The sequence below is a fragment of the Anabrus simplex genome, chromosome 4, assembly GCF_040414725.1.
Source record: "Anabrus simplex isolate iqAnaSimp1 chromosome 4, ASM4041472v1, whole genome shotgun sequence".
NCBI lineage: Eukaryota > Metazoa > Arthropoda > Insecta > Orthoptera > Tettigoniidae > Anabrus > Anabrus simplex.
Genome location: NC_090268.1, coordinates 423,242,335 through 423,263,625, shown reverse-complemented (window position 1 = coordinate 423,263,625; position 21,291 = coordinate 423,242,335). Strand labels below are relative to the sequence as shown.

Genomic DNA, 21,291 nt, shown 5'->3' with positions numbered 1-21,291 from the left:
GATTCCCTCCTCAGCCATCCTCAAAGTGGTTTTCCATGGATTTCCATTTCTTCTCCAGTCAAATGCTGGGAAGGTACCTAACTTGAGGCCACTCCTGCTTTCTTTCCTTTTCCTTGTCTATCCCTTCCAATCTTCCCATCCCCCAACAAGGCACCTGTTCAGCACAAGAGATGAAGCCGCCTGGTCAAGGCACTGGTTCTCCTCCCCACATGTATCCCCTCGACCCACAGTTTTCCGCTCCAGGACACTGCCCTTGAGGCGGTAGACGTGGGATCCCTTGTGAGTCTGAGGGAAAAACCAAGCCTGGAGGGTAAACAGATTAAGAAGAAAGAAAGAAAGAAAAAAGATTTTAAGGGATGTGCTCTGATTTGGCAGCTTTCCCCTAAGGATGGGTGGGGTAAGGATTGGGAAGGAAATCGGCCTTGGTCTTTTATTAAGGTACAGTGCCTGATGGTGAAAATGGAAAAAACTGAGGAAAACCATTTTTAGGACAGCCAGAATGGGATTCGAGTCAACAACCTCCCGAGTCCAACGCACACAAATAATAATCCACACCTACCAAGTCACATCACAACACTTACGTATTTCCTCACAAAGTTTCCCTATGAGAAGAACATTGAATTGTTGGTAATTTAAGAAGAAAGTACGGTTGAAATAATATGTATGCCAGGCGCTCCATAATGGTAAAATGTTAAATGAACACTGTAAAGCATTATTGAAGACTTTGACACAGATATTAACTTTCGATGTGAAAAGGCCATACATAACTAGTAATCCCTTAGCAAGTGTCTTGTATGTTGAGTCAGTTAAAGGCCCATGATGCAAGGTGTTTGAATACCAGTAATGTAGTGGTTTGATTCTAACCTTATGCATGTATTTTTTTTTCACTGACAGATCATGCCCGATTTTAACGGACACACATTGTTTATGCATACTTATCAGGTCACATCACAGCATGCATTCATTCACTCACGATGTATTCCAGTGACAAGTATGTTGATATATTGCTCATTTATGGGGAAAAAAGGCAGAATGCAGTCCAGTCGCAATGTCTCTATCATGAGCATTTTCCTGACAGAAGACTACCGATTACCAATACGTTCCGAAACCTTGAACATAGATTGTGGTCAACTGGGACACTTGGAAGGGTACCTTCTGTTAGAGATGCTCCTATAACATCTGGTCCAAATGAAGAGGCTGTTTTGGACGCTGTCCAGAATAACCCCTATATTAGTACACGGACACTTGCACAACAGACCAACATCAGCGGGTCATCAGACATGTGTATACTGCATAACAATACATTTCACCCATACCATTTGCAGTTACATCAGGAGTTCCACAGACATGATTTCGATGCTAGAGTAACATATTGTCAGTGGTCATTATGCAATGTGACCAATAATGCAGCCTTATAGTCAAGAGTCCTGTTTTAAGACGAATCACGATTTCACAACAATGGCATTGTGAATTGGCACAATATGCACTATTGGAGCGCGAAGAATCACCATTGGGTAAGACAGGGCCCATTTCAAGTGCAATGGGGAGTAGATATCTGGTGTGTGATCTTGGAAAACTATCTCATCGGAGCATATTTTTTCGACGGACATCTAACAGGAACACGCTACCTTCATTTCCCTCAACATGAACTTCCATGGTTGCTGGAGAACGTACCACTGCGTAAGCGATTACGAATGTTGTTTCAACAGGATGGGGCCCCACCTCACAGATCAGTAGTCGTCCAGAACCAACTTCCTACTTCATATCCAAATAAATGAATAGGAAGTGGGGGACCCATTCACTGGTCCACTAGACCAGCTGATCTAATGCCACTTGACTTCTTCCTGTCACTTAAAGCAGGTAGTGTATGCACAGGAGCCTAAAGATCCTGGTCACCTTCGGCAACTGATCACTGAGGCATGCCAAGCTGTTACACTTGACATGTTACAACGTGCAAGAATGTCTTTACAATGTCGTGCTGAAATTTGCATAAACCAAGGTAGTCAACATTTCGAGCAATTGTTACACTGAATATGCAGGGTAGTCTACATCCTACCTTCAGCATGTCGTAGTCCAACCTGGCTATGTAACATCGGATAAAAACTATCCTTTTCAGGGCCAAATAAAAACTCACCATTTGGAACAGGATGATATGCAGCCATATTACAGTTACTGTAAACGGTGTTAATCAAACAAAAAAAGTGTACCAGCCTGTGAATCAAACCTACTAGCAAACAGGTTGGCTGATGCTACAGCAGTGATGCATGATTTAACCACCTTAACTACCGTGAAACATAGTGTATAGCAAGCACGTTGTAGTCTTTATAGACACTTCCTGTCCAAGCATAAGGTAGTGTCATTCACAGCTTTGATCGTTTTACACGTTCATTATAGTTTAAGTAATAGAAATATCACTGCAGCTAATATTTTCTACCATATTCCTGAGCATTATATAAATGGTATAGTTGTACTAAGGCCATAAATAAGTAGGTAGTAATGTTTCTTGGATGACTATGATATATGCGTTAGTTGGGTTAACTACCTCCATAAAAAATAAGGGGCTGGTGAACCTACTCATGTTTCTATCTTTCAATATAGTTCTGTGGTAAATCTATCAAAGTTGAAGTATTGTTCAGACAAGACAGTTCCACTATCTTTTGACAAACAAATCTCACCTCGCAGGCCGGTAGTCACGGTAATCCCTCCTTGGCTCACGGAATTCAGACAGCACTTGAGTGGTCTGAGTCTTCAGCTCGTTGCTACCGCCAGAGCCCTGCCTATTGGCAGGCACCTTTCCACCACTGTGAGCAGAAGAATGCGATGCCGGAGAGGACGATGGAGCCCCGTCAGGCTCTGCCCTCGTCCCATCGCCCCATCCAGTAGGCAGAGAAGAGTACAAGTTCTCGTCCAAGCTGAATAGTCGTAACTGTTGCCTGATGTTAGCCTTTTCTCGAGCTCGCTTCCGTTGAAACTCTTCTTCCACCTTAAATCATGGGTTTAATGACATTTCATTTATTACCTAATGGACAAACTAACAAACAAATTTGCAAACAAAGTAAATACTCTCTAGTTATAAAAATTAAGACAATAATGCCCTTTTTATAAATAAATTACTAAACTGGAATCAAATATTCCACAGCTATTAAATTCTTTACGGAGAGCAATTAAAGAAACATACTTTAAAACAAAAATTAGGATTTAATGAAATACAAATTAAATAATTCAATGATTATTATTATCATAAACATGAGTGCTAGTACACAGAATGCACTAATATTAAGTTGACGAAGTTTTGTAGGAGATGGGTTCACTGCATTAGCTTTGCTGCACCTTGACTAGTACCATCCTAAGTAAAATACTGCTTACTACATTTTCTCTCAATTGAATCCCTCCTTGCCCTTTTATGCCTTTCTGCAAATGATCCAGGTGAATGATTACAGCCTTGTCTAACTCCTGTAACTACATTCTACAATCATTTCGCACTGCAGCTCTATTGAATTGGTCACTTAATAAACAACATGAGTAAAAATTTACTACTTTTGGAAAATTGAAAAAATATTCCTGGCACCTTTCAGTTTCATTTTAAAAATTAAAAAGTTACAAAGCACACTTCATACATTTTCCATAAGTACAATATGAATTAGAAAGCAATTGTGTCTTCTAGTTAAGAGGAAATTGCTTTTTAAATTATTGATGGTTGTTTCTCAAATTGATTGATGATTTCAAGTAGATCATTAAATTCTGAAGATCTCTGCATCATGTTTATTGCTAAAGAACATGTAAATACTGTACCACTTCTATTCTCAACCTAACAGCTCATGTCTGTAGCAGATTCCTTACTAAAGGTTGAGCATGCTAAAATCTCTTGGTGAAAGTGCTGAACATCATGTTATTGTACACTTAACCTTATTTTTGTCAAATTTAGGATTGTATTTCTTATTTGAATATATTCATTTCAAACACCTACATCATTTCAGCTACAGAGCAGCTATAAAAAGTATAACAAGGGATATAAATGCTGGGAATACAGAAAATTATTTTCTATTATTTATACTTTATGTTATAGATTTTACATCCCACTGACTACTTTTATGGGGTTTGAAGAAGATGAGGTCCCAGAATGTTATCCCACATGAGTTCTTTTACGTGCCAGAATCTCTACCAATACACGGCATGTTTGAGCATCTTCAAATACCACCAACATGGGCTCAGAAGGCCAGCTCTCCTACCGTTTGTGCCACTCTGTCCAGCAAACTATTTTCCAAATTGATAAAGTACTCAGGTAAATGAGAAACAATGTTACCTGCCGCATGGCTTCTAATTCAGTAAGTCGTTGTCGTTCCTTGAGTTCTGCCTCCTTAGAAAGTTTCTCTGCCAGACGTCTCCTCTCGATCTGCCGTACCGTGCTCTGGAACGTGAACCGCCGGCCTTTGCTCCTCTTCTGGGTGTTGCTGTCTTCCTTCTCCTCTGTGATAATATTAGGACTGACACTGTCTCTGTTCCTAATTCCCATCATGTCAATAATCTCTGGAGATGGAGTCCTACCAATCTGCCTCATCTCTGATACAGAAATATTTTCACACGACTTGGACAGATGCGAACTAGAACGTAGGTTTCTGAGTCCCACACCTGCACTGTATGAACGTCCACGAGGCGTTGTACGATCCAGCTCTGGATCTATTGTTGAATACTGTGGTAGATACATGACATGCCCACCGTTGGCAAGATACGAGAAGTCGGGTGATGAAGGAGAAGTTGTGCTAGAGCTCGCAGGATGTTGGGGAAGATTTGGTACGCTGCGGCTCAACACCCAATTACCATCTAGTGCATCACCTCGCTCGTCTTCACGGCGACCTCCAATACCCGTTCCCAATACTGACCGCTTCAGCTTCTTGAGACTGTTGAAGGATGGTGGAGTTTCTCGCCGTATCCGAGTCTAAAATAAAATTTTGATAATATGAAAACAAAAATTGGTTAAGAAAATAAACTTTATCTAATAAAAGATGGAAAATATGTAGTTTAAAATGCCATGAGCTAACAAATTGGAATAAGTCTTCCTTCTGCCATTTTCAGTTTGAAGGGGAAAAAGAAGAAGCAAGATGTGTTTTGTTGTCAAACATTCTATGTTCTATTAGTATGTCCAACCCTTGTCCCGTTCCTCTGTGGGGTTGAGTATGAAGTGAGATGAAACTTCGTAGTGAGTTCTTATGACCAGATGCCCTGACTGATGTCAATCTTATCAGAGGAGTTAATGAGGTGAGATGAATTGAATGACGTGATATATGATAGTAGGAAGGGAGAGAGTGAAACCCGGTGCCAGCAGATAGCCTACTCCTGTCAAACAACAGCAAGGGGTCTGCTCAAGTCTTTATGTCCCCATCCAATGGACAAATCACCATCTGCAGCGTCATATACCTTCATTCCATAAGAGCACTGCAGAGAAGTTTGGAATTTAATCCAGGCTTCTGGTATGCAGTCTAGTGATTAGAAACTGTATACCACCTCCTCCCCTACCCTGCTAGCCAAAATTCTGTTGGTGAAAATGTTTTCAAGCAACTGGATGTGAACCAGCTAACTACAGTGTCAGACCATATAAGCTTCAGCGCTTTAATGATCATGGCCACCAGGTGGGTTTCTCTGTTCTATCAGTATTTATTAGAAATACTGCATTTGGTTACGCCATGGTCTAGATTCCTGTCTTTAAAAGTAGTATACCGGGAACTTTCCTAAGTTCTGAAAGAGCTTCATGGTATGAAATCTTAACCCATTCACCTTGGATGATGAGGCAGGCCTGCCACATCTAGCATGGCCTTCAGTGCTTATGACAGATATCATCTGCACAGCACAGGCAGTTATATTTCTGCTTGTAGTTTGGATACCCCTGCAAGTTCCTCCAATGTTTAATGCCCTATGAATAGCTTAAAACTGCAGATGCTGTTACATTTTGTTCCTTTAAGTGTTAGAATTAGCAGCAATATTGCTTTAGTTCGCATGCAAATATGAATGCATTAAGAGTCTACTTAAAAATGTTTTAGATAGGAGTTCGGAAGTAAGAGAAGAGAGTGTGCGTGATAATAATCATTCAAGTGAGATCGACAGCTTATCCTCTGAAAGTGAGAGTGGGATTATGGTTGATGTAGTAACACCATAAAGAAAAAAAAGGGACGAAAGTGACTGAATATGGATGATGGGAAAATCTGTTAATTCATTCATTGGAAAATGTGAAGAGTCTGACATTTTTCAGAAAAAGTATTAGGATTGTCTTCCATAAAGTTTTCAATATCTTAAGATCATATGTTCAGTAATTGTATGCAAAACAAATGATTACAATTGTCTGATGCCAATAGAAGGAAAAATGGGCAGGTGATTTATGGCGGTTCACTACTAAGGAGGATGAAATACAGCCTTATTTAGCTCTCTGTATTACTGTGGCACACTTTTGAAAGCCCTGTATTCAAAGTGTTTTGAGGTTTATCACACTAAATCATAAAGGACAGAAAAAATCATCTGCATTAAATACAGCATGGAAATATTCCTATTGGGTAAGTAAGTAAACTCGTGTCCTCATCCCGAGGTGGTGCAGCTCTTTTCAGGCACACCCCCATTGGAGGTGAGCTGCACGTACCATTTGAACCACATACCAGCCCTCCTGCCAGTCTTAAATTTCTGGCAGTACCGGGAATCGAACCCAGGCCTCCGAGGACGGCAGCTAATAACACTAACCGTTACGCTACGAAGGCGGACTTCCTATTGGGTGATGGTCTGTGAGAAGGTTTCTTCTGATGAGCACTATAGTGCAAGGCAGAGTTTTCAACTCCTTAGTCACAAGTTTTTGAGTAACCACAGAGGCCTTTTAAATATGAGGCAAATGGTGTAAAAATTCCTGTACTGGTACTTTCTGTTTTACTAAATATTATCACATTATATATCATTTTTATTTAGTCATGCAAGTGATAAATATTTAGACTGTCCATCCGAGGTAATCGTAAATATGAACACAACACTGCTAGTCTGAATTACAGGCCCTTCTTCATCTAAGGAATTGCAGATACAATATATATACCATCATCATCATCATCATCATCATATGCAGTTTCCAGCTGTTGGCTGAAAATATATATACCAGGTGGATACAATTAAACTTTCCCTAGACAACAAACTCAATGTAGAAAATAAGCAATCACATATACAGGAAACATACAGCAAACAAGGGCATAGATAAGAGAAGTAATTAATAAGCAATTGCAACAAAACACTTTATTCTTCTTCATTTCTTCATGGGGTCTCTAAATATTAGTTCCTAATTAGCGTCGACCTCTAAGATCTTTTGCTGCCATGTTTTTCCTTCATTCCAACCTAGATATACCTGCTCCCTTCACAAAGCTGCAGGTTGTTCTTATTGGGTCTTCTTGGATTTTTTTCTCTCTTTTCATCTGGTAGTCCTAGAGTGGAGAGTCTCATTCTACGCAGCGCACCACATTCGAAAAGTATGTGTTCAACTGATTCCTCTGCTTCATTGCATTTCCTACATATGTTGTCTCTTATTACTACAATTCTATGTAGGTGTTTTAGATGTTGATTCCCATAGGGAATCTGAAATATTTGTCCTGAATGAGTAAATTTATAATACCAATATAAATGGTCCGTTATTGGACATTATAAATTTCCAGATAACTCATTCCATGCCAAGCAGGCATCAATTTTTGGTAGTGAGACAAGTCTTTCATAGTGCATTGGCACTGCCGGTGGCTTCAAGTAGCCTGCGCAGTGGCATCCACAGTGTGCACTAGCCATGCGTCTTGGTAGGTGTGCTAGGTACCAACTGATGAGCCCAACCTAGCACATGAGGGCAAAATGCTGGCAACCAGGAATGAGTTAGCTGGAAATTTATAATGTCCAATAACGGACTATTTATATTGATATTATGTAGGTGTCTTTTCAGATGGCAGTGTCCTGTCAACAGTCCTACTACCCAACTTATATTTTCTCTGCTGAGTTTCAACAGTTCTTTAGTATGCTTCTTGTTTGGTCCTTTTATCAGTTCCTTTGCAAGCCTGCATCCTAGAGTATTTTTCCAATTTTCCATTTGTTTCTTTTGTAGCCATTTTCTTATGTAGTATCGGGCTTGTCCATAGGAAATCTCGCAAACAGGTTCTGGGCCTACAAAATGTGTTTCTGCCCCTTTTCTGGCCAGTTTATCTGCCTTTTCATTTCCTTCTGTACCTGCATGCTCTGGTTCCCATACAAAACACTTTAAATGCATTGCCATAATCATATAATATGCCCAGATTTTGTGGATGTCGTTTCTATCACACTACAAAGTGTGCTCGAAATGGCACCTATCTGTGTCCATGATAATCTCAAAGCATAGGACAACTTGCTGCATGGCTGCACTAAGCATGCCCTATACTTCTCTTGACATGCTTCTCTTTAAATCAGCAAAAGCATTCTCCTGATAAATCTGTCTTTCAGGTGCTGGTGAACTGTGCAGTCTCGTAGCATGTAATCAGGATATCAATTTTTATTTTATTTTAACCATTATGGTTTGTTTTTGGCCCATATTGACTTATACAGGGTGTATTAGAACTATGCCGACAAAGAAGAATCAGGGATGCTCTTCGTGTTGTGTTAAGAATAATGGTGCAATCGGATTGGTGAAGAAAAGTTTTCTTTTCAAGAAAATGAGGTTACTTTGAACTCTCTGTATTTGCTACGTCAAAGCACAAACCGCTGCCGTGCTTCAGGGAAGAGAAGGGGAGGGAGCGGAAGTGGGGTGCATGATGAAGACAGAGATAATGCTCTGCACGTTTGTACAAGTTTCCTCATTCAACGTGCACAGGATTGTCCCTGTCTCACAACATTTAGATTAAGTTATATTGTTCCTGTTAGTTACCATTTTTCCAACCTTAATTCTATCCGTATTATCAATTTTACTGAATAAAAATCAGACGGTTCAACTTCAATAATGCTTATGTATATCAGCCTATGTTGGAACACAACAACTAAGCCAATAGTATACAGATACCAGTTGAACCACACCAAAGGACAACAAAACATAGAAACAGAAAGACCTCCAGCTCAAGACTGTTTTAGCGATCAATATTTCACAGTTTCACAGTTTTTTAACTTTCATCATGCTTTTTAAAAACTCTTTACTAACATTTCATTTTGTGTGTTTCTTATGATTTTTATGCATTTTACATGTCTTACTGAGGACGATCCAATGCCGGGTCAAAACATCTTTTTTTTTTTGCTAGTGGCTTTACGTCGCACCGACACAGATAGGTCTTACGGCGATGATGGGATAGGAAAGGGCTAGGAGTTGGAAGGAAGCAGCCGTGGCCTTAATTAAGGTACAGCCCCAGCATTTGTGTGGTGTTAAAATGGGAAACCATGGAAAACCATCTTCAGGATTCGAACCCACTATCTCCCGGATGCAAGCTCATATTACAAGTGATAAAAATCATTTTTGTCCGTATTGAAAGTTTCATAAAGTATATAGGGAAATGCCAACATCTTGTATTGTATTGAATAGGTGGAAATAAATATTAAATATTTTCCTATATACTTTTAGCAAGCTCTTAGCCGCGCACCTCTTGAAATTTCATCTTAATTGGACGTAAAATATATAGTACTGATTAGGAGGATTAAAATAATTTTGTGCAATTTTGTAAGAAGTTCAACTGTGAATACGGATTTAACATGAGATTCATATTCTGCATTCTATATTAATAAAATGTTGTACATATTTCAAGAACCTCAATTATCCACTTTATCAGTGACGATGACCCAATGCCGGGTCGAAACTTGTCTTTTTTTGTTTTTATTTGCTAGTGGCTTTACGTTGCACCGACATAGACAGGTCTTACGGCAATGATGGGATAGGAGAGGGCTAGGAGTTGGAAGGAAGCGGCCGTGGCGAGCGAACATTCCACCAAATAATTTACAGGCTTGATTCAAAACCTACTAACAATATACTCTAAATAAGTTATAAATACAAAATTTGTCATCTAAATAATATATTTAAAATTACATAAAGAACTATAATTACAATAACCAATATTTTCTTCTTAAAATTCTGATAATGTCTCTAAAAACATTGTGTTCATCTAAACTTTAAAATTCTGTATTGCAGCTCCTTCTGTTTGTCTGTTGAAAACGTCTCCAAAATGGCTACCAACATTCTAGTCAGGTGTCATGGAGCTTTCCGTTACATAAAAAACAAAAGGAAATTCAAGTCTTATTTGCAAGAAAAAGGAAAAAGATCCTTGAATTAAAGGTTGAAGTCGAATTAATAAATAGACTTGCTGTTGTGGCTGCTTGTTTACATATCAAATCATAAATACCGGTACACGAAGCCAACATTGACTCATGAATAGATGGCTTTCTTCCAGAAACATGCAAGTCAGTTTTTGTAAATTATTGCTTGTGCCCTATAAACCCGAAAGACAAAATCAGATCCATGGTGTAAAGAAATGAAAAGAAGAGCTTTTTAGTAGTACTGACAAGGTTGACATAGATTTTTACCTGTTATTTTTCAGTGTTGTTATTATCTGGATGTCATTTGCACCGAGTTTGGTACACATGCCACAAATAGCTTCCTGTCTAGAGTGGTTTAAGTAGAGAAAGTTTGATTGTAACCACCTGTTATATATGACATTAGCTAAACTGTGGCTATACAATACCACTGAGAACTTACCATCGGTGAGATGAAGTTATCATTGTCATTATACAGTGCAAGACAGAGACGGTCGTCTCGAGGTAGCGAAAGAGAAAAGACGTGTGAGCGTGGAGAGAATTTTGGCTGCAGCCCTATCGTTGAGACCGGCTGCTGCACTGCATGAAGGGCATCCACACCGCCATCTGAGCTGGATTCTTCTTCCAGATCCTGTTGCGGGGTCCAAGCGTGCTGAGGCACATTCTTACGCACGGCGGGGGCCTCCGATTCCTCAGGACAGCCACCGGGACTGGCGTCACCCGAGATACCAGAGTCTCCAGACTTGTCATGACTGCTGCGTGGAGCCTTGCAAAGGAAAGAGAAGATAACTTGAATCATGAATATGTCTGAAGTAATACAAAGGAGTGATAATACAGTGAGACCATTTGAAGTAAAAACTATTGGGAAGCTTGTCAGTCACTGATGAATGTCAGCAGAGTTCAGCACTAATGCATGAACAATTTTAAGAAGTTTGTTACTTACCAATTTTATGAAAGGGGATGATTCATCATTCACACATTTTTGACACTTCTTTAAATCATTGGGCCCGAGCCACGGAACCGTTCCGTGCTTCGTCTCCGTGGACCAAATGCCGGACCACGGAACTGTTCCGTTGTCTCATTTTACTACGTAATTCAACTTTTCCTCAAGAGATGGCAGAGTGAGTTGCATTTGTGATGTGTGTAGGGACTCTTTCTTTGCAATGTTATATGTTCTTTGCTATGCTTGGTAATATTAGTTTGAAGTGGGCTATCTCTAGCTTTGAGATTTGCTTGTAAACAAGATGGCTGCCACTATAGAACTGATATTTACCGATATATAACCCGCTTTAGGAAGTAATGATGATTAGGAAAGTAATTTTTTAAGTGAAATTAGTAGTAATATTAGTACTAGTGTGAGCAGCACTCCTGAAGAACAAATAGATGTGGAAATCGAAGAGGAAGTGCAAAGAGAAAACTGTGTTACAGCTCACCAGGCAGGCTGAGTACGGCCCCGTGATGCTAATAAAATAAAATGTTTTACAGTATTCCTTGTTCTGCAGTTTGTGGTATGAAAGCCTTTTGTTTTCATGTATATTAAAATCTTTAATGTTCTTGTAAGTAAGAAATTTCTCACAATATGAAGCGACACTATATTTCCTCCAAAATAATCCCAGCGCCAATGCAGTTTCAATCCAACAAATATGCAGGGCTCAGTGGGTTCAGAAGCTTTACATTGCTCACTATAACTTAGTTCATTTTGCATAATGTCAGTTTCCTAGAAGATATTTGGTTTCAGTTCTTCCAGGGTGTATTCGCATAACCGTGGAGGTGAAACCAGCCTTCATGTATGTCCAACCCTTGTCCTGTTTCTCTGCGAGGTCGGGTATAAAGTGAGATAAATCCTTGTAATTCACAAAATTGACCAATTTTAGCCTTATGCTGGTGCATATTGACTAAGCTCATGGAAATAACTACACCAAGTTGTTCATGGGTCCGCTCTGTCAATACTTACTGTATTATAACTTCATTAATTTAATCATCGTACATGTTTCAAGAAATGTCCATTCTCTTCATCAGCAATAATAACATCATAAGCAAAATCTCCTTATTATCTAAGACCCTTTATCATTAATTACAATTACAACATAAATTGCTGCACTGGATGAAGGGCATCCATACCGCCATCTGAACTAGATTCTTCTTCGAGATCCTGCTGCGGGGTCCAAGCATACTGTAGAATGTCTGATCGATGATTGATTAATTTATGAATTACAAGATATTAGAATTAATTATTAATGGAAATGCCATCCAGGCAGGTAAGAAAGCTAACCTTTCTTGCAATCTAAATATACAGGTTGCCAAATTAGGGCACGACTTATCAATAAAACCCCCAAATTTTTAAAATTCACCAAGAAAACTCATAGGAACAAAGGAAAAACTCACGCAACTCAGCTTAAAACTGATAAAATTTGGAAGATGGCTCAAACGAGTCGAAACTTGTTTGAATTTTATTGCTCCACCTAATGATGGATTTATGTTTTGTATCGAATTAGGAGGACACATTTAATTTTTCCTTTGTAAAGTAAATTAACAAAGTTATAATAAATATTGACAGGGTGGCCTTTGGTTGTAGCATCATATACAACCATTAACTCGGCTCAAGGGAGACAGGGCCACCTTGCCTGTCCTCCACTTGAGTAATTCTTGCCTGCCGCATCCACGTCACGGGGCCAAGCATCCTACACTCCAGTAGGCCGGAGTGATAGGATGGCTAAGTTCAGACAGCGACCCAATCCCGTGGGATATATCACGGAACCCATGCCCAGGATTACGGGTGAAGACCTCAATGGCAGCAAAGGTAAAGATGATGATTTGGTACGGCAGAGCTGGTGAAAGAGGCACCCCATCCTCTGGGTTAGTACAGATGGAACCCACTGCCTTGTGGGATGAGAAGGGATTCTCAAAGGTTAAGGGAGTAAAAGCAAAGTAAAAAGCAAAGTCATCTCCATATAGGCCATGAAGGCCCTTGGATGAGTGGAAGGTAAAGGCTTCCACTATTTTTAATCTCGGCACGTGATGGGGTAGAGTGGTCAGCTTTACGTGCGGCTACCTTTGCCCCCAGGAATTAACCTGGTACTCTTTTTTGGTATAGGCTGAGTGAATCTCAGGGCCATATGCACCTCCGGAAGTGGAAATCTCATTTCTTAAATTTTATGACTTCCTGACAGGCTAAGGGAGTAAACCCCGAAAGAAAATCCTTCTTTATGTTAGGCCCAGCGAGCCAGTAAAGAAGTAATTATTTCATTGCTTTCAACGTCCGGACAAGCCTCGGATCGAACATACCAGAAAAAGACTCCATTTCTGGCACTCACTTCAGGAACTAATGATGACCCTAAGAAAGTTGATTCTTACCCTGAAAATGCAAGAAGTTATACCGATCAAAGACATAACAACCGGAACAGACCTTACCAAGAAACCAAAATGAGAGTAGGAACCCTGAATATAATTACACTGACCAACAAGTGTGAAGAGATAGTTGACCTGATGGAAAGGAGGAAGATTGATACATCAGGAATGAGTGAGACAAAATGGAAGGGGGTGAAATCAAAGAAACTGAGGGAAGATTACAAGCTATACTGGCATGGTAACAAGAAGAAAACAAAGAATGGAGTTGGATTTGTGCTACATAAAGATATTGAAGCCATAACAGCTATCACATATATAAATTAAAGAATAATCAAAGCCAGTGTAAAACTTGGCAGTAACAGTCTCACAATAATCGAAGTATATGCTCCGCAGACAGGATATAATGATGACGAAAAGCAAGAGTTCCTTGAGAATTTGATGATGATGATGATGCTTGTTGTTTTAAGGAGCCTAACATCGAAGGTCATTGGCCCCTCCTTGAGAATTTGGAGGACTATGTACAAGAGGATAATATTATGATAATAGGGGATCTAAGTGCCCAAGTTGGAGTAGATAGAACAGGCTATGAAGAGGTAATGGGGCCCTTTGGGTATGGGGAAGGAATGCTGAAGGTGAGAATGTCCTAGATTTCTGTGCCAGAAATAACATGATAATAAAAAACACCTTCTTCAAGAAATAAGACAGCCATAAAATAACCAGATACAGCTGGGATAGAAGAACTAAAACAGTCATTGATAATGCAATAACAGATAGAAAAAGTGGAGAAGGCGTGAGAGATGTAAAAGTTATTCCCAGTGAATGTTTAGACAGCGATCACAGGCTACTAATAGCTGACTTGAACTATAAGGTTGTACGAACACAGAAAATACCAAGAATAAAAGATTGGAAATTGAAAGATGAGGCAAATAAAAAAATCTTTTCAAGAGTTAGTAATAGAAAAGGTACCAAAGAATGGAACACAAAGTGCACAGGAAGAATGGAACCTATTTAAAACAACATTAGTGAGTTGTGCAGCAGAAGTATGTGGCAAAACAAGAGGAGGAAGAAAGAAGAGAGACCAGTTGGTGGAGTGAAAAGTAAAAGAAGCTATTGAAGACCAAAATATGGCAAAGAAACATAAAGATGTTGAGAAGCAAAAACAAATGCAAGGTGTCTTTCCAAAAGATAACCAAACAAATAGCTGACCTCAAACAAATATATGGAGATAAGAAATTATTAGTGAAGAGAATTGTGAAGGAAGAGAAGGATAAGAGTAGGGGGATGCTTACACAAAAACTAGAGGAGGACTCAGAAGGGAATCAAAAGATGCTGTATGGAATATTGAAGAGTGGGAGATCAGACAATGAGGATATTAAAGCAACTAAAACAGATGATGGAATCCTAATCTGGAATATAGCAAACATCAGAGAAGGAATGGGAAACTATTTCGACAAGTTGTTAAATGGCAGTGAAGAAGAGAAGCACAAAAACAATGAACCTATCAACCATAGAGAAGAAGAAAGACCAATTACACAGTCAGAAACAGAAAATGCTCTGAAGCTTATGAAAGGAGGAAAATCACCACGAGGAGGTGGATTATCTGCAGACAAAATCAAAGCGGCAGGCATACATCTCCCAACTCTTATCCTTCTCTTCCTTCACAACACTAGGAGTAATCTGGAGAGAAAGTAAGATACCAGATGAATGGAAAAAAGGATTGATCATACCAATACTGGTATTCAAGAAAGGAAGCAGAAGAAAGTGTACAGACTACAGAGGAATTACTCTGCTACCACACTGCCTTGAGATATTGGAAAAGATCATAGTGAAGAGATTAAGAACAAGGATAGAACATCAGTTTGAAGAAGAACAACATGGCTTCAGAGGCAACAGAGGAACAACAAACCTAACTTTTGCTGTTAGACAACTAATGGAAAAGTACTGGGAAAAAGGGAAAGATCTGATAGTAGTGTTCCTAGATATAGAAAAAGCCTATGACAGTGTTCCAAGGAGCAAAATATAGGAATTTCTGCATAAACTAGGGTTTCCAAATTCTCTAATTGGTATGATCCAACTGCTATATGAAAACTGTGAAAGTAGTGTACAAATAGGGAATGGTAGATCTGAATGGTTCCAAACAAAGAGAGGTGTACCAACAAGGCAGTGCACTACCTCCACTACTTTTCCTAACACTCATGGATGTAATCATTAAAGAAATTAAAGTTGCAGAACCTGGAGATTTGAATGCATTAGTGTTTGCAGATGATGTTGCCATTTGGGGAGAAAAAGAGCAAGGAGTCCAAAGGAAATTAGATTGCTGGGTCAACAAATTTAAGGAATATAAGTTAACTGTGAGTAAGAAGAAAACAGTAGCAATGAAATTGAGTAGAACATCCAACGAATGTGACCTCAAACTACTTTATGGACAGAGAACTGAATGTGTAGAAAGCTTCAGCTATCTTGGAAGTATTGTATAGAACCAGGGGAGTGCTAAATTGGAAATCCAGAACAGAGTGACAAAAGGTTCCATGTTCTTCTATAAGGTATGAAATCTAGTGTGGGACAAAGGAGTTCCCATAAAAGCCAAACAAACAATGTTCAAATCTTACCTCCTCCAATCATGACATATGGTTCGGAGACCTGTGTGTTATTGAAAAGAGACATCAGCAAACTGCAAGCATGTGAAATGAAATTTTTACGATTTGCTATGCAAAAAACAAGAAGAGACAGAATTAGAAATGAGTGCATTAGAAATGACATGCAAGTGACCTGTACGATGCATGGTTGAAATGGTTTGGGCATGTGCAAAGGATGGAAGAGACTAGAACCCCCAGACAATACTTGGAAATGGCAGTACCTGGAAGGAGACCTGTTGGACATCCCAGAAGAAGGTGGCTGCACCATATAAATGCAGACTTTATCAAGAAAGGAACAACACTGCAGGATGTGAAAGGAGAGGAACTCTATAATGACAGGAACCGATGGAGGCATATTGTCCACAAAAGTCCTGCCCAGCCTGCTGGAAGGATACCCAGATGATGATGAGGGTGGACCCATTACCAACCCGGTGTACTTATTTCCATGAACTTTTGTACAAGCTTTTATGATCAGAAGCCATTCCTGACATCAACCTCATCAGAGGAGTTAATAAGATGAAATGAATGATGTGATATGTAATAGGTAAAAGCACTTGGTTGTGGTGAAAAAGTTTACCTAATTTTGTCATTTAAAAAACTATATTTTGGTATATTTTTTGCTATTTTTATTTTGATTAATCAATAATTTTGCTAAATTTTGTTTCCATTTTTCAGCAATAAAAGCTAAATCAAACATAGTTGATAGCATACTTGCAGTAAAACAACACATTTTATTTTTACACAGAAACATGAGAGTTAGGCTTCTGATGAAAACACATATTAGGCCCTACAAGTGTCAAAGTATGGATGTTTGAAAAAAAAAAAAATCTTACCACTTTAAGAAGCAGGGTCCAGCCTACGTATATCATTTACACATAAGTCTGAACAGAACAGAGGTAACATGAATGACGAGGTAATACAGATCACATGTGGTAAATTGAGACATTACAAAGGCATAAACACGAAAACTATGTAATTTTGAAAGTATAATATAAATTTAAAGCCTCCATGGCTCAAGCGGCAACCCGCCAGCCTCTCACCGCTGGATACCGTGATTCAAATCCTAGTCACTCCATGTGAGATTTGTGCTGGACAAAGTGGAGGCAGGACAGGTTTTTCTCCAGTTACTATGGTTTTCCTTGTCATCTTTCATTCCAGCAACACTCTCCATTAACATTTCATTCCATCTGTCAGTCATTTATCATTGCGTCAAAGGAGTGTGACAGGCTTCAGCAGCCGGCACATTTCCAATCCTCGCCGCTAGACAGGGGCTTCATTCATTCCATTCCTGACCCTGTCGAATGTCTGGAAACAGGCTGTGGATTTTCATTTTCAATATAAATTTAAATAAGGTAATGTTTTGTCAGTAATGACATTATGCACTGAATATGTGGTGCCTCAGGAACCTAACAGAATCTCTGAGAGCTATCATAACTATTTTGTGAATATTCTCCATGGTTATCTGGAAACGCTTCCATGTGTTGACGAAGTGCTGAGGTAGTGCTATGACCATTAATCCTATTATTTCAGTTTCTTGAAGATGGTATTTAGATTTGTAATAGGGGATTGTGGGTTCAAAAATCTCTCTTTTGCCTCCTCTGGTTGGCCTCTGTGGTGTTCAATCCGCACAGTTGGACCTTTAGGACTGTGTTCTCTGAAGGCTTTCATACTGATACGACAAGAACTGCCATTCATGGCCAATCTGTGAACTTCTTCATGGACATTGAAGGTTTTCTTCCTCAGTTCTTTGGCTATGAATGATGTTATTTTATGGTGTCGAGTGTTTTGCAGAAGCTCTGTGTGTTTGCAAGATCCTAGGACATGAGCAAGAGTTTCTTTCTCTCCATGGCAGTGCCGACAGAGGTTGTTGTCCAGGGATCTACCGTGCACAGAGCGAACTGCATAAATGTTTGTTATTTTTATCACCCCTCGCCACTCATTAGACAGGCCAATGTGATTTCTGACCAACAAATTTGCTGGTGTATACTCTTTCTATAGTTCTACTCCGAGTCTTATTTGAGTTAGTGAATAGCAGGAGGAGAATTCATGATGTCTTAATTCTTGACAATTTTTTTTGTATCATACACACCATTCTGAGCATTTGTGGTTTTCTGGGCATAAATATCAGAAATATTCATAAGTTTCAAACATTCCTTAGTTTCCGAATGATAATCTCTCAAGGTGTGAGCAATACAGATTATTATTCTTAAGGAGTATGTTACATGAGTTATAAGTTTCCTATGATATTTTGGAAAGCCCAAGGCCTTTGCACTTCTTTTCTGAATAGATCATGTTGTCTTGATGTCTGGTATTTTAATGAAATTTCTTCAACAGTTATTAGCACCTAGTAACTTCTTTCAATCTGTTATATTCACTATGTTATTAACATTCCAGCATTCACTTTGGATTTAAAGTAACACAGTGTTGAAGAGTTGAACAAGGGAAATGTGGTGCAAGGTAGTTTCCTGTTACTTTCTTCACTTAGTAAGATGTTGCCCAAGGTTAGTATATAACAGGTTACCCACAACAGCTGGCTTGCAGTCATTGACTATTTGAGCAAGACGTCACACGGATACCTGCTCTCTGATTGCGGGAGCGCTTTCCAAAGGAATTGCGATATGTTTTAACCAAACAAATATTAGCTCATGTGTCCCCTATACCTGCTCAAACTGACTTTGTAAATAGTAAATAACGAACACAATAATGTACAATACAAGTGCTAATTGTGTCACAAGACCGTAGTTATTACTAATAGGATTTTAGTGGCCACACTACGCTACTGAAATCCAATAAAGTATTCTGAGTTAAACAGAACTGAGCATTACATATGACCAATAAACAAGCAAGCAAACAAAAGAATGAACAAACATTTCTATTATGATAAAAATTAATCTTACCTTAACCGGTAAGTTTCTTCATTTTCTGTATCTTCTTGACTTTCACCTGCATAACGTTGACATGTTCGCTTCCACTTTTTCCTTTTTCCTCATGTTTGTTAAAAAAATTTATACGAGCATATGTCCTCATTTTCACAAATGCGGCCACCAGATCACTACATAAATTAGGATCACTTGCACATATTAAAGAAACTAGGTTCTGTATTACTTCTAACCCTCTTCAGACTGTAAGTTAAGTCCGTGATAAGAACAGAAACGTTTTTCCATATCTCATACAGTTTGTGACCACTCAGCTGTCGGTTCTCGTATGACAGGCTTCGAACCCAGGACCCCAAACAATATGTACTGTTGTATGTTCCTCCAATGTCTGTTTGGGAACCTAAGTGTGGATGAGTGCTTTCGTGGTTTTTAGCCATCCAACCCGCAATGCAATTCAAACCTTCGACCTCCATTTCAGTGTCAGTTTCACCAACAAATACTGGAACAGTATCATATTTGCCTTCTTCAAAATAGCTTCCAGCAGGAGAATATTCTAACTCACAAGACATTATTCTGCAGTTCCTCAGCATTTGTGATGAGATATATTCAGAGGTTTCTGTTCGCGTGTTCTTGTGTTTCTCTATTTTACTGGCATCATTTCTGAGAATAACCATCTGAACATGATAAAGAGCATTCAGTTTTGTAGGGTGGTTGTATAATCCTCCTTGAGAACGGATCTGGGAGCCAAAATTTCTCGAGTGAATCTTGGTTCAGTCGGTGGGATTTCTTCATTCCTAGATTCTGAACTTCTGAGATCAGATATTTCAAGGAGGAGATAGCCACGAGGATAGCTTTCTGGAACACTTGCTTACCTTTCTTCCCCTTGTTCATAAGGCCACATATTTTATCTAAAATTTCGTCTTGTTGTTTTAACTGAAGACCATACGCATTTTTGCTAAGGACTTTAGAAATTGCCGGACTGTAGGAATTCATGAGATCGTATCAATTATTAACAGTTTGAATTAATTCACTTGTGCTTTCAGCAACAGTTGCATCAACTCCTAATTTGAAATGACGTAACGTTGTAGCTACACTGTGTGACATTAATTCTGCAGCTTTTCTTACATTCGTCCTTTCTGTACCCCTACAGTTTAGATGACTGTACTTTAATTTCATGGCTGTCATTCTTAACCAGAGCTTCCACAGGTTCTTTTGAGACAACTTCACCATCAGAAAATTCCCAGAAAATTTGAAGCCGGTGTTGGGAAACCAGTTCCTAATTAGTTTCAACAGATGAGGGGTAACTGCAAAGAAGTACACTTTTTCTGATGTCCGTGGGTTCAAAAACCATATTTTTGTTTCATTGATTCCATATGCTTTCCACTAGCCTTGATTTGCTACCCCATGTCACACACACATGCTATTACTTTGTGCCCTGTTTCTGAAAGATAAGAAATCAAATTGTCTAGTATGTCTTTTGTCATCGTTTTATCGAAATCGGCATAAGTTACTTATTTCCAATTCTTGAACAGTCCTCTCACCATCACAGCTTGGAATTGTGAACTGGGGCCTATAATTTCATCCTTCACGGGATCATATTCAAAAGCACTTTTAACGTGCATTTCGTCAAACTGAAGAACTGAAATTTTCTCGTGGTCTTTATAAGAGACGGCAGCAATCTTTATCATACGCAGAATATCTTCCAGATTTCCACTTCCATTTCGCATGTCAATTTCTGAAGCCCATTTTTCCAACATTGAAAGTCCAGGCAGAGGGTAATGCAGTTTTTGTCTCATATAAATGTAAGTTTTCTTCCCTACACACGTTAAAGTGATAGCCACTGATATGTCTTCATTCGTCCAATTAATGTGTTTGTGCTGGTTTGAGTATCTTTATTTAATTTTCAGTAAAAATTCCTTTCAAACCATTTGCCAGTTTTGTATGGATGCTCTGAACAGAATTTTTTTACCTCCTACATTTAATTAACTCCTTACGCAAATTATTTATAGATACGCGGTTTTGATGTAATTTGCTTTCTGCTGTCTCTAATTTCAGCTTAAGGATGTCGTTAGTTTTTCTTTTGTCATTTGTTTTTTTTCAATCTTTCAATTTCTTCAATCAGGGCCACAGTATTATTACAGACCTGGGTAGGTGGAGTCGCTGGAGAAGGTGGT

The 21,291-nt window shown here is 39.0% G+C and overlaps 1 protein-coding gene across 1 annotated transcript in view; it reads right to left on the bottom strand.

Annotated features, from left to right (window-relative positions):
* Window positions 1–21,291, bottom strand: part of LOC136872059 (uncharacterized) — a 492,909-nt gene that overhangs the window by 46,499 nt on the left and 425,119 nt on the right. The window contains exons 8-10 of the mRNA XM_067145916.2: window positions 10,700–11,023; window positions 4,304–4,936; window positions 2,676–2,983 (exon numbers count right to left, since the gene is read on the bottom strand). Coding sequence (XP_067002017.2) covers window positions 2,676–2,983; window positions 4,304–4,936; window positions 10,700–11,023 — 1,265 coding nt within the window. The remainder of the gene's footprint in view (window positions 1–2,675; window positions 2,984–4,303; window positions 4,937–10,699; window positions 11,024–21,291) is intronic.